The sequence below is a fragment of the Phragmites australis genome, chromosome 6 (genome assembly GCF_958298935.1).
Source record: "Phragmites australis chromosome 6, lpPhrAust1.1, whole genome shotgun sequence".
In the NCBI taxonomy this organism is placed as follows: Eukaryota; Viridiplantae; Streptophyta; class Magnoliopsida; order Poales; family Poaceae; genus Phragmites; species Phragmites australis.
In genome coordinates, this window is record NC_084926.1 from 35,795,719 (window position 1) to 35,810,187 (window position 14,469).

The following is a 14,469-nucleotide window of genomic DNA, read 5'->3' on the forward strand; positions in this document are numbered from 1 at the left end:
CTGGTTGTCCGGTGCCAACACTGACGACGCCCTTGGGCGTCGATCACCTCCCTTGAGGTGTTGTCGTGGTGACTCTCTCTCCCTCCACCCTTGCGAGACTCTCCGGATGAAAACCTAGTTCGAGCTTTCGGATGGGTAACGGCGGCGTTCTTGAATGTCACGTTCTCCTTGGAGTCATCGCCTTAGAGGTCCATCTTTGAACCGAGGTGCTCGCTGGTTCGGTTGTAGCTTTGGTCATATCAGCGACAATTTTTGCCACATCACCCCTCGATAAAGGCTCTAGAGTTGTCGATGGAGATGCTGCTTCTTTCTATTTTCATTTTGTATTTTGGTGGACAACTGACACAATGAGAGGAGCGTGTTGTGATGGAGTCAGAGCTACTGTGTTGATGGGGTCCGACAAAGCTCGGCAATTATGACATGAGGCATGGCTCCTTCTTGTGGTGGCCGTGGATGTAGATGTGATGACATCAAGGCAGTGATTGAGGTCCTCTACAGGAAGTCGAAGCTGTTTGCCGCTGGAGAGCTTAACAACAATGACCTACTTTGGACTCTATCTTTTTTTGATGTATTTTGAGTGGTGCGCGAGCCATATTACTTTAGTTGTTCCATCGCCTATTATTAAGGGTTTTAGCTGGTTTTCCCTCTAATTAACCATGTAGTTGTAAAATTTTGGATTTGGTTTTTCGTATAAAATAGGTTAATTTTCTTCTTCTACAATAAAATCGACAGAGGTCATACTATCCTTTTCCAAAAGGTTAGGATGGATTATTGCAGTAAGGTCGTTTGTTTGAACACATCTCTATTACGCTAAGATTCACCGGTGATTAGAATTGTTGTGGACAGCGCATAGAATTATTTGCTACCTCAAAATTTCATTGCCAAAATACGGTAAACCTTTTTACATTTCTACAGTTAAATTGTTTTGGACTTTTGGTAATCCTTCATAGTATAACTCCGTCGATGAAGTGTTGCCACTCACAACCAAAAAACCATTATCTGAAAAAGAAATCGCAGTCAAAACACCAACAGAACTTTGTGAAGGTGTCACCTAGACTCTGATTATGTATCATTGTACTACTGCTTACCTCCTTTGTGTCAATGGCAGCTTCAATGCCTGTGTGTAAACCGGAAGAACGCTTTGAATAGTCCGGTCCAGGTACGAGCTAGTCGAAGAAGAACGTTGGAACTCAGAGAAGCTCTCTCCGATGATAGCCCAAAACGGAAACAAAGCAGGAAAGAAGCAGAGGTCAGAGGAGCGTGAGGCAAGCAGGCAGGCAGCCAACACATGAATGCATACGCATGCATGCTGCATCTTATCAGGTCAGAGATTCGCAGGGACTCCGATTCCCATGCATGACCTCAGCTCATATTGAACTAGCTTCGCGTCGCTTTGCTTGGCCTCTCCCCTTGCGCAGCTGTCAAACACTTCGCATCTCGCAACGAGTGTTACCTAAACACAGACATCATAAATATTGAAATCCGATTTGAATTCGAGTATCCGATTCAATAAAAAAAATTTAGACATAAGTGCTCCCAACCCAACGGTCCCTCCGGCACTTCGTTTCTTCGACGGAGCGGCCAAGAAAGTCTCTCTCCTTACACGGAGCGGGCAATTCAAGTGCAGCATGGGGCCGGGGAAGCAGCTGATGGAGACATGGTCGCAGGGAGGTTGGGCAGCATGGCAGAAATGGAAGAGAAGTCATCGTTGCAGGCGAGAGAGAGACAGGAGGCGGAGCAGGAGAGGAGGGAGAAGACATGGTCAATGGTGCCCTGAATTCTGATGCCTGCGTTGGGGGTTGTGCCCTCTGGGCTACGGGCCTACGGCTCGGTTCAGCTGGCAGGCAATGCGTTGGCCACTGGAATGCGCCGAATGCCTCTGCCTGGGCTCCGGAACCGAGACGTACAGAAGTTCCTTGGGTGATGGAAAGGTTGAACGTTCAACAACCAAGATTTCGGGGGTGCTAGGCACGCCCGGTCCTACTTCTACCTCACTGCTAACTGTTCTCGCCTTCGGATATCGCTGCAGGTTTTATTTATCATTAGCAAAAAATTATTAGTACATTGATAAACGAGATTTTTGAATTTATTAGAATTTTATCAATGGTATATAAATTTTTTCAGTCAAAATAACTTAATTTCTTAAAAAATAACACCGATTGTCTCCAAACTATTTGACATAAAAAACTACACATAATAATATAAAAATAAGATAATATCACAGATTCAAAGATACAATAGTAATTGTGTACTGGTGTACCGCTATGTAGGAATTAAAAAAATAAAAATTTCAGTGATAATTTTTTTTTACCGAATCCAACCGATAAAACAGAAATATCGAAAATATTGGAATTCTATCTCCATAATTTTTTTCCTGCATCGCTCTCCTCTCAACAACCCTTCGCTCTCATTCGATTTCTCTTTGCTTTTGCCACCGCTCATTATCACCATCTCTAATCAGGGGTGGATCCACCGCGGCCGCACCAGAGAACCTCTCATCGATTTTTAGTATAGAAGAGAAAGAAGGAAAAGAGGAAGGAAAACCCTCTACTTTATGGCCCTACATCCGTGACTGTCTCTAATTAATTGACAACATATAAAGCCGATAATATCCACAGTACTCCTGCCATTACTATATTATTTTTGAACGGTTAGGCCAAGGATCACATGTGCCCAGCCAATTACACCGCGAGAGCGAGCACCCATGCCGATCCCAAGATCGAACTAATGTGGGTACCATTATTATATTATTTGAAATATATTTGAATGGCATTTAAAAAAATGATTTCCTTACAAAAGAGGCGAGAGGCAGATGTGGTCACGAGAAGCCGAAGAAGAGCTGCTCAGCTTGGCTTTATCACGGGCCAAAATACAAAATTAGAAAATATATGTGACCGTATTTATCGAAATAGATGACATATTATCGTATTTATAATTTTAATATTTATATTTAGCACCTCGTTTACCGAAAATTGACTTTTGGTACACTGTACACCGAAAATTGACTTTCAGTATAACATATTCGGCACACGGTGTACCGAATATGACACTGTAGCAACATATTCGGCACATGATGTACCAAAAATGAGCTACAGTACCATTTTCGGCACACCTAAGCAGAAAATGGTTCGGTCATAACAGTACCACGTATGAACAGTAATATTAGTGTGTTTGAATTCCGTTTTTTCTCTTTTTTTTTTTAAACGGTGGTCTTCTGCTACTCCAAAAAATTTAATTTTTTTTACGTGTTTCATAATCCATGTGCAACCTATTTTAATTAGATTCATTGAAAAAATCTTTGTATATTTAAAACTAAAATTCTTCAAAAAAGATTACTTTTATAACTTGTAATAATGGTCGGTGTCTAAGACTACTGTTTATGACCGGAGTATATAGTGTACCGAAAATGACACTGTAACCTATTTTTGGCACACCGTGTACCGAATATGGTGCTACAATGCTATATTCGGTACACCATGTGCCGAATATGTTATTTTCAGTATACAGTGTATCGAAAGTTAATTTTCGGTAAACGAGGTGCCGAATACGAATGCTAAAATTATAAATACGACGATATATTGTCTATTTCGGTAAATACGGTTACATATATTATCTAATTTTATATTTTTTCTATTTATCACTCCTGGGTAAACAGTACCCATGATTTTACTCTGTCAACCGTCGGATTAAAAATAAACAAACGAGCTTCCTGCTATAGTTATATTTGCTACAGTTCGCTTTTTCACGTCCTAGGATCCGGTTCCCCTGCCTCTGCCTCTGGATTGATTGCTTTGCAATTTGCAGAGGACAGGGACAGAAAGAGGACAACTCGTCTAGCTGCACCCTGGAGAAACAAAACAAAATACTATTCTGAATGATACAAAGAAAATTGGATTCTTCTCCAGGTCCCTTCTACCTTCACCATTAATTGAGGAAAAACTTCTCTACAGTAAGGACAAGAAGAAAACGTCTCTTGTTTGTGGAAGAATTTCTCCTGAAAAAAATGTAAATAGGATTGCTCAATATGTTCAGTGCATGTGCAAAGAATCTTTCTACCTTCACTTGCTCTATACTTTAAAATGACCAGGGCAGGTGGATCTGTTTAAAGAGATAAAAATTTAGTTCTTGTACTGCGGTGTCTTGTTTGGGCATGCTTATCAATTATTATGTCCCATTGCCCAAGGTGACAAAAGGACAAAGCACTGACATGCTTACATAAGACCATCTCCAGATGAGGAGGAGGTATTTTTCAGATTGCGCTACAGTGATTTGCGGTGCACTGTTCACGTACTGTAGCAATTCCAGTAGAATCGGTAGGGATGGAAACGGATCGGATACGCATGGAATCGAATTCAGATAGTACGATTTACCACATTTTAATCTGAATACGAATACGGATCCGGATATCTTCGAATACGAATACGAATCGGATAGTTCGAATACGAATCCGCATTCGGATATCTACTCGATCTTCGAAATTCAGATTGGAAATTTAAATTTTTGAAAAAATTTGACTGAAATTTGATAAAATTCGAATGAAATTTGTTCTACTTTGATTGGGCCGGAATTTTACAAATTTTGTTCAAAATTCATGTTGAAAATTTAAATTTTTGATCAAATTTAACTAAAATTTGATGAAATTTGACTGAAATTGTTCCAATTTGATTGGGTTGGAATTTCGTTCATATATGAAATTTCTAAAACTTTAGCAAAATTTAGTTCCCTGGTTGGCGGATACGGATACGAATCGGATATATCTCAAATTCGGATATCCACATTTGAATCCGAATCTCGAAAACGAATTCGGATATATCCATTTTAGTATCCATTTCAGAAACGAATACGAATATGGATATCCATATTCGCATTTTAACGGATACGGAATCGAACAATTCGGATTTTCTGCCATCCATTTCCACCCCTAAGAATCGGTGACAGGTGCTACAGCACTGTGGAGAGAGGAAATGACCTGCAATTCTGCGGAACTACTGTAGCGCCCATAACACTGTAGCAACACTGCTTACAGAGAATACCCGTGGGCCCGCGAAAATAGGGTAGCTGCTGAAGATGAAAAAATAAAGGATGCTGTAATAATGATAGGGGATGTTGTAATAGTATTTTTGAGAATAGAAATTTAAGGTAGCCGCTGGAGATGATTTAATATTGGTTAAAACATGGAACACGTTTAGGTTCTGGAGAACCTTATTCTTAGCCCTGGATCAAATGTCACCAATCGCAATGGCTATGTGTGAACTCTTTTTCTTTTTTTTTAAAAAAAAACACGGCCTTCTTTTGGAAGAGAAAAGTTTCGAGTTAACGGAAAATGCAACATTGAACACATACATTCTCATCACATACACATGTTGCATGCATATACTCTGGTAGTAAAATCTGTCTACCGAGAAGAAACCGAACCGAGCTGTGGCTTGTAACCAGCTGCTGTCATTTTCCTGAGCTCACCTACTAGCTGTTTATCAGCAAGGTAGGAGTAAATAGTTTCTTCTCAAGCCACAACATAGCACTGCACACCTAAATTTTCTTTTGCATCCTTCCTTGCAGGGCACAGATGACCTTTCACAGGCTTTAAGCAACATTTGGGAGCAGTGACAGCAGGCAAGAAGATATGCAGATGCTGCTTCTAGGACGGTACTACTAGCTGCTTAAAGTACATATAGCTCAGATGGGGCAAAATAATGTGGCGTTTGCATCCAAATCAGAGGCAGAGAGAGAGAGAAAGCAGCTGCCTCAGATGGATGCACAATGTACTCTGGAGCATGCTTCTTAGCCTGTCTTTGCGCAATCGCATGCAATGCATTTAGCTGCAAGCATCAGAAGCAGGCAAAGATTCTGGTACAGCAGGTACTACAAAACTGATGCATGGTACATTTCAGCAGTTAGATAAGAGAAACTGAAGCATTGGGCCATTGGCTGCAAACAATTTGAAAGAAACGGCAAATTTGGAAATTTAGACAACATACGCGACCGTATTTGCGAAATTAGACAACATATCGACGTATTTGCAAATCTAGCACTCGTATTCGGTATCTCAAATACCAAAATTTGAATTTCGGAAACTGAAAATCCGAAAACACCGCGGGCCCACCGTATTCGGCAACTGCTGCTATATTCGGCAACTGAGGTGCCAAATACGGCCCACAGTGCCGTATTCGGCACCTCAGTTGCCGAATACAGCCGGCCGGCGTCCCATCTTCTTTTTCCCCGCGTCACATCAATCTTTGTCACGTCACGTCGTTCGTTTTGTTGCATCCCGTGAGTTCGTGAGTTCGGCCGGCCGGTCAATAATTGGTGCAGGATTCATGCACGTTGGTCCGCGGAGAGCTAAATAAATTGAGGTCGCGAAGAAGAGAGCAGCACCAGAGCAGAGAAAGGAGCAAGGAATGCGAGGAGCGGCAGAGGAGCAGCATCTCGAGTAGAGAAAGCAGCAGAAGAGGAGCAACGCGAGCAGCAGCAGCGGCAGTTTAATACTTCGAGATCAGCCACTTTCGTACCGGTTAGTTATTAGATTACCTATTTAATACTTAGGTTAGTACTAATATTTAGAGTAATTAGCTTATTTGGTTAGTCAGTTTCGAAATAGATTAGTTCTTTCGGTAGTAGATTGTTTAATCCGTTCAATTACATTTATTTAATTATATTAGTTTATTTAATTAGAGTACTTAGATTATACAAATTAGATTATTTAATTATGTTATTATATTACTTAGATTATTTAATTAGAGTACTTAGTTTATTTAATTAGAGAACTTAGATTATACAAATTAGATTATTTAATTATGTTATTATATTACTTAGATTATTTAATTAGAGTACTTAGTTTATTTAATTAGAGTACTCAGATTATTCTAATTACATTATTTAATTACGTTATTATATTACTTAGATTATTTAATTAGGGTACTTAGTTTATTTAATTAGAGTATTTAGATTATAGAAATTAGATAATTTAATTACGTTATTATATTACTTAGATTATTTAATTAGAGTACTTAGTTTATTTAATTAGAGTAGTCAGATTATTCTAATTAGATAATTTAATTACGTTATTATATATTACTTAGAATATTTAATTAGGGTACTTAGTTTATTTAATTAGAGTACTCAGATTATTCTAATTAGATTATTTAATTACGTTATTATATTACTTAGATTATTTAATTAAGGTACTTAGTTTATTTAATTAGAGTATTTAGATTATACAAATTAGATAATTTAATTACGTTATTATATTACTTAGATTATTTAATTAGAGTACTTAGTTTATTTAATTAGAGTAGTCAGATTATTCTAATTAGATAATTTAATTATGTTATTATATTACTTAGAATATTTAATTAGGGTACTTAGTTTATTTAATTAGAGTAGTCAGATTATTCTAATTAGATTATTTAATTACGTTACTTAGATTATTTAATTAGGGTACTTAGTTTATTTAATTAGAGTACTTAGATTATACAAATTAGAATATTTAATTATGTTATTATATTACTTAGATTATTTAATTAGGGTACTAAGTTTATTTAATTAGAGTACTTAGATTATACAAATTAGAATATTTAATTACGCTATTATATTACTTATATTATTTTATTAGAGTACTTAGTTTATTTAATTAGAGTTTTGAGATTATACAAATTAGATTATTTAATTACGTTATTATATTACTTAGATTATTTAATTAGAGTACTTAGATTATTCTAATCTATTGTTCACCTATTTGTTGAACCATGAAGCCTTAAATCATTATCATGGCTCATGGTGGTCTTCCCGAGCTTTTTCAGCAGCGGTACGACGAGAACCATAGGGAAAGGATGATATTCACAGGACAGCAGGTACCACGTTTATATGTGCTATTTTATTGCCATGATAATTTCGAACTAACTCTGTATATGTATTGGATAACTCATGCAGTTGGGTCCGTTACGAGCCCGGAGTGTGCACAAGATTAAGGAGTTGGACCCTCGATTCCACGAGCCACTTGCACGGGCGGGACTACTACCTTTCGCTCTCATGATGGCCGGAGCTCCCATGGAGGTGGGCGGTAGGACACCTCTGCCGGCGATTGATGAGGCACTGCTCACAGGTCTCGTCGACCGGTGGCGTCCTGAGACGCACACGTTCCACTTTCCTTTTGGCGAGATGGCTGTAACATTGAGGGACGTGGCTATGCTGACCGGGCTACCAATCAGGGGCGCCCCGTTAATAGTTTCGCGACCCGCAAGGGAGGAGTGGAAGGGTTATGTTGCGGATAGGTAATTATTTGTTATGTAATGCACTTCGAATATTATAGTGCTATTAAAGCTTCATCTGACCATCTGCATGTTATAGGTTTGGTGTGCAATACGACGGGAAGGATGCTGGCCTCTCCATGTCCTGGGTTCATGGGCTCCCACAGTTCGGTCCTTGCCCACTGGATGCGGACGAGGCTACACTTATGCAGCACTATGAGGTGTACTTGTACATCCTGCTCGGAGGCATCATGTTCTGCAATACAGCAGGCGATTATGTCGTCCCCCATATTGTATGGTTAGCAGCCCACCTCGCGTCACATCCTTTTGAGCCTACATCTTACAGTTGGGGATCTGCAGTGTTGGCTGCAACCTACAGAGGTTTGTGTGATGCAACCCAGCGAACAAAGAGGAAGGCAACTATTACAGGGTGCTTACACCTCTTACAGCTATGGAGTTGGGAATACCTCCCGATTTCCAGACCTTGGGTGCTCAAGTGCTACTACCCAGTCCACATCTCCGATGGCATTACCGATGACATAAGGCCAACTATGGGGTATCGGTGGATTCATGCCAGGCTAAGATGGAGTCAGCAGCAAGACCATGGTAACTACTCCAGGGTGATCAGTGACCTGAACGTCCTCAGCGCGGATCTAGTGGAGTGGGATCCATGGCGTATGGCATGAGTAGAAGAAATTGCAGATGGTGGACTCATCGCATCCTCTTGTAGCCGTGACGCAGACTTATGGTTGACCATATGCTTCTTGTTGTACATGAACTGCGTAGAAGTATATTCTCCAGAACGTGTACAAAGGCAGTTCGGGTATCGACAGGTGGTGCCAGTACCACCACCACGAGACGCCGGACGGGCGCACGAGTAAGTGTGTTATTGTATGTTGCCTTAGTACATTGGTTATCCATGTTAACAAATTATAACTGTTTATGTAACGTATAGGAGGAGCTCACAGGGGGGTGGAGGCATGCAGAACTGGGCATCCAAGAATGCCGACTACATAAGGAGGTGGACAGAGTCAGCTGCGGTCGATGTCATCATTACTGCTGGACAATACGATGAGGCCATGTACTGGGACTACCTTGCTTGGTACCGTCCGCGCACGCGTGCCACCTTACTCAGCGGACCTGTACAGCCGGGCCCCAGACCCTTCCCCGAGGATCGTGCCCGCCTACTTCATGTTGTGGTAAGTGATGCGTTACTTATAATGGTTTTATTTAGAAAATCACTGTATTACTGACATGTCCCTCATCTTATACAGACTGAAGAGGCGTATGAGATGCATACGCAAGCGGATCAAGCTTGTGGGGAACCAAGCAGGTCATCATCGCAGAGGGATCGTAACCCTCTCCGGGAGTACATGAGGACAAGAGGATCCCGCTTCCTAAACGCTATACGTGGTCTAGGTGGGTGTGCCCCGCAATGGAGGGGGTATGACCAACATGCCATGGACCCGTCTCGTGCCTCCCACAGCAGGCGGTCATCCAGTGCTCGTGAGGAACCCGTCCGGTCAGAATCACAACATACATCTTCAGCTTCAGCGCGTCATGTCTCATGTTCCGGTGCTGAGGCCGAGGAGTGCACGCAGCCTCCTGCGCCCGAGCAGGTTACGCTGGGTTCACTAGCACCTCCGGCTACGATGACACCTCCGGCTGCAGCATCTACTCATCAGGAGGATGTCGTTGACTACACGCAGCAGACCCCTTGCTGGAGCGACCCTAATGCGTTTGACTGGGGTGCTGCAATGCATGCGACCGCCACCTTCACTGATCTACTTGGCGGACAGTCCTCCCATGATCTCAATGAACCTGGAAGTTCACATTGGTACCAGCATGGCGAGCCTTCGGCACACTGGACTCCATCGGAGCATGTTCTAGGGCCGTCCACACTTCCGCACGAGGATCCTTCGGCATGGTACATGCAGAGCCGAGTAAGCGGGGCGGGATACACGTTCGGTGGGGTTCCCACAGGGCAGGCAGATGATGATGAAGACGACCAAGGGCACGCAAGGCAGGGGCCTGCGCAGGCTGCTGGGATGAGAGCCACACACCCGCCAGACGCTTACACGCCTGGAGATTGTGTGAGGCATCGTCGCCGTTGAGTAGCCAGGACAATTTGTCATGACACATGTATTATTGATTTTAATGTCGAGGTCATCCCTATTATGTCTTATTCACTGTATTGTTAATTTAAGAAATTCTCAGTACAGAGGAAACAATAGTAGTTGTAAAGCATAAGTAGCATGGAACCCGGTACAGAGGTTACACATAAAGAGCGGATAACAACAAACATTATCATGTACGATACGCCTAAAGAACATAATAACATGCCTTAAGGGAATAAAACCTATAGGGTTACAATAGATGCTTAGGGCGAAGGAAAGTGGCGACGCAAATTAGCGTAAGAATTCCAGGTGCGATGGTCAAAGCTATCCGGGTAAGATGGTTGTCGTCTTCGAGGTGGTTCTGGGAAGTTGTAAAAATGAGTACGACCAAATCCATCATCATTTTCAGGGTCATCGGTGTCCTCCGGAGATGGAAGCCTCGGAGGGCGGGGTCGTTGTGGCATGAAATCGTCGTCGTCGTCATCATCTTGAGGTTTCTCCGAGGTGGTACCACATCCTATTTCCCTATCAGTTGTATGGCATCTCGATGTTGTGCGTGAACGTCCTCTTGCAGTATTCCTAGAACTTTCTCCTGTATTTCTGTTCGAACGTCTAGGCATGGGGGCCATGAAATCGTCATCGTCTTCGTCCTCGTCATTATCTGGATGATTCGTAGAGGTCGCCTCTGTACCCCTTTGATTCGCTGCCTGTCGTCGTCTTCTACGCGAACCAGGCATCACACCCCCGTCGAAGAGCATATACATCGTCAAGAAGTGTGAGATTTCTTTGTTGATCAACTGTTCGTCTTACGGGAAAGCCTGACGCACAAGAGGACCGTTCGAATCAATGGAAATAAGATAAGTAGGGTGACCAAATGTTTATATGGCATACCTGAATATGGGATGCATACTGGTCCGGCGACATTACTATCGTTCTTTGCCTCCTAGAGAAACCTATCACAGAAGGATGGTCGGCCAGTTCGCGGACCCTCAGATACATTTGACGCCGGTGATACAAGAGGGCCCTAAGGTCCTCGGTGGTTACCCATTGGAGCGGCGCGGTTAACCTAGAACATATGGGTCTTGCATGCAATTTCGCCACGGCTTGGATTATGTTGTTCTCCTTTAACGGATCATCGTTTCCTTCGCGCACAACCTGTAAGGAGGCATTAAGTGCTATAGCGATCGTTGCAGGTGTCCATGGAAAGCCTGTACTAGAGGATCCCGCCATAGATTTCTTGCTCACTGACTACCTACGCTCTGTCTCTGCATCAAAACACGGATCCATGAATATTTAGGAAACACGAAATAAATAAATAAAATTACATTTACAATACAATGGTCACTTCTTGTCTAAAGGGGTACAGTGCAAACCTCATAATGCACAATAAGTAGTACAACTAACAGGTGAATAACATTTTACAATACAAAGTCTCTAAGACAGTTCAGTTTGACAGTGGGCTGATAGTTTACTGACGGGTCGGGCAAGTCCTCCTGTCATGTCCAGGTTGTTTGCAAAGTTTGCACCTACGAAGGCCATCAACAGCATCTGTTTCATCCATGTCACCTTGCAGCCTCGTAGATCTAGGTCTTCCAGGATCTGTGCGTCGTGCTCGTGGATAAGGTACCCACTTAGGGCCCTCGATCGATTTGTAGTTGATTCCGATGTTAAAGGACTGCATCTTTGGAAGCCATGTGCTCCTCAATGCATCGATCGTGAAGTACGGTGATACGTACTGTGATCCGTCATTGCCACCTATGTCCCTGCAAGCGGCTAAGACATGCGAGCACGGGATATGGTGCAGTTTTGGCTTATTGCATGCGCACTTCACCTCGTTAGGTCCAAGTTGACATTGCTGCACGGTGTCCCCGGCGCTATACCCTGAAGCATACCTACGGTGGCACATGACCTCAAAGTCATTGTTGGCCAAGTCGTAGATCCTCGACTGATGAAAGTGTGCCTTGCTCCTCCTTCTTGATATGATTTGCTCCACCTTAGGTGCAAACCGTGTGGTGCACTTCATAGCAGCATTACCACGGTCTCGAAAGTAGTCCGCCGTTCTGTAGAATGTGAGCTCAATAATGGCACACAACGGGAGGCCCCGTACTCCCTTCAGGACATTGTTGAACGCCTCCGCTATGTTCGTTGTCATGATAGAGTACCTAACATGGGATACAATAATTTTAGAATGGCTATTTGCATAAGAATCAGTACAATATGATCATTACAATTCTATGCGCTAACCTGGCACCATGAGTGTCATGGATAAGGGCCCAACGCTCCGCCGGCTTCCCCGCTATCCACTGGCTAAATGTACCACGTGAACGACTAACGATAGTTTGGCCCCCAACCATTTGCGCCCGCAGTTGATCCTCCCCTGCTTGCTGGTCTGCCATCATCTTGCGAGTGGTCTCATTTAACTCTCTCCATATCTCGTTGAACTTCGCCTGCTGGTTCTGAAGACATAGCCCTTTGAATCTCTTTACAAGCGACTTGCTGCGGTACCTTGTGTACAGGTTCGCGCCCATGTGTCGCATGCACCATCTTCTCTTCACATCAGGCCATGCAATGGAGCAGTTTGTGCTATCATGCAGCACGTCCAACGCATGCAGAAGACCCTTGTTGCGGTCTGAGATGACGCAAACTCGTTCCCTATTTCCCACGACATGTGTCCTTACCAAGGTGAGGAACCACAGCCAACTATCATTGTTTTCACTCTCAACCATTGCAAAGGCGAGAGGAATGATCTGATTATTTGCATCCGCCGCCATTGCTGTCATAAGGGTACCATGGAACTTGCCGCTTAGAAATGTGGCATCCACGCATACAACCGGCCTACAATACCTGAATGCTTCGATGCATTGTCCAAAGGACCAGAATAACCTAATGAGGTATCGGTCAGTGGTGCTATATGACCCATCATCTAGCCTGATCGGCTCATCCGCCATGGCCCACTGAGTCCCTGGATTCGTCATGGCAATCTTCTGCAGCAGTCTCGGAGCATTGTTGTATGACTCTTCGAAGCTTCCAAACAGCATCTTCAACGCCTTCTGCTTCGCTCGCCACGCGGTGTGGTAATTGATAAGCATGCCAGTATTAGTGTGCACCTCCCCCATAATCGATTTTGGCGACAAACAAATTTCTGTGCCAATAAGCGTGATGAGGAGTTGGGCTATGAACCTCGCATCAACGGCGTGGCTCACATTCCTAATAGCCTCTTCGCTGCATGTATGTGGGGTGTGTCTACTGATCACAAAATAGTTCTCATATTTCGGCTGATGTGCTCGTACGAAGTAAGGGCAATTCGGGTGCTTGGTACACCTTACCTCATACTCCGTAGGGTTAGACCGGGTGCACTTGTGGTCCCTTCTTGTTATTACATCATAATTGCTAATAAAGTGGATGACCTCCCCTCTGTTACGAAACTGTTGCCCGACCTGAATGTCGCTATTCTGGTATCCCCAGTTAGATAAGGTGTTATACTCAACGACGACACACTCCAGGAGCCCAGTACCACGAAAGTACTGGATCGCCGGGACCGGGTCATCATTGTCAGCAGCTTCTTCATCCCCGCTACCACCGTCTTCATTATCCATGCATCCTGCATCGACCTCACCAGGATCCACTCTACCTCCCTCTCTACTGGAACTGCCCTCCCCGACATGCCCTCCATCCTCTTCATGCATCACCTGCTGGCTTGAGCCTTCCACAGTGGTCACTGCATCACCTTGCACCAGTCGTGACACTATGTTTACGTACACCGCCATATCAAAGTTCTCCTCCAATGCCTTGCGTGAGTACAAAGCCCATGCGTTGTTCCTACTCATCTCGAACAACGTATGGACAACGACCGAGCTATTTGGAACAAGCCGCGGCCGTACACCCTCTAAGACAACAGTATGGGACTGCTGGTTCACACGCAAAAGGCGCATAATATGTGATTTCAGGCCATCTAGATCAATAGGTACCTCAACCGAACTCTCTATGTGCTGGCAGTTCTGAATTGTTACAAGTCTCCCGTGCAAAACTGTGGGACGTTCTCCATAATAAATATAAAAAATCATACCGTATCTCCTAAATAAATATACATGTAATAAATAATAAGT

At 43.2% G+C, this 14,469-nt stretch overlaps 1 protein-coding gene across 1 annotated transcript; it reads left to right on the forward strand.

Moving 5' to 3' along the window:
* Positions 1-8,046: 8,046 nt before the first annotated feature.
* LOC133923171 (serine/threonine-protein phosphatase 7 long form homolog) lies at positions 8,047-8,877 on the forward strand. Its single transcript, XM_062368604.1, has 3 exons — positions 8,047-8,270; positions 8,347-8,734; positions 8,866-8,877. Exons 1-3 carry the CDS (start codon positions 8,047-8,049, stop codon positions 8,875-8,877), a joined length of 624 nt encoding a protein of 207 aa, XP_062224588.1.
* The last annotated feature ends 5,592 nt before the right edge of the window (positions 8,878-14,469 follow it).

Coding starts and splice junctions, on each gene's coding strand:
- LOC133923171 (XM_062368604.1), top strand. CDS start 8,047: ATGGAGGTGGGCGGTAGGACACCTCTGCCGGCGATTGATGAGGCACTG. Junction 8,271..8,346: donor AAGGGTTATGTTGCGGATAG/GTAATTATTTGT, acceptor TGCATGTTATAG/GTTTGGTGTGCAATACGACG.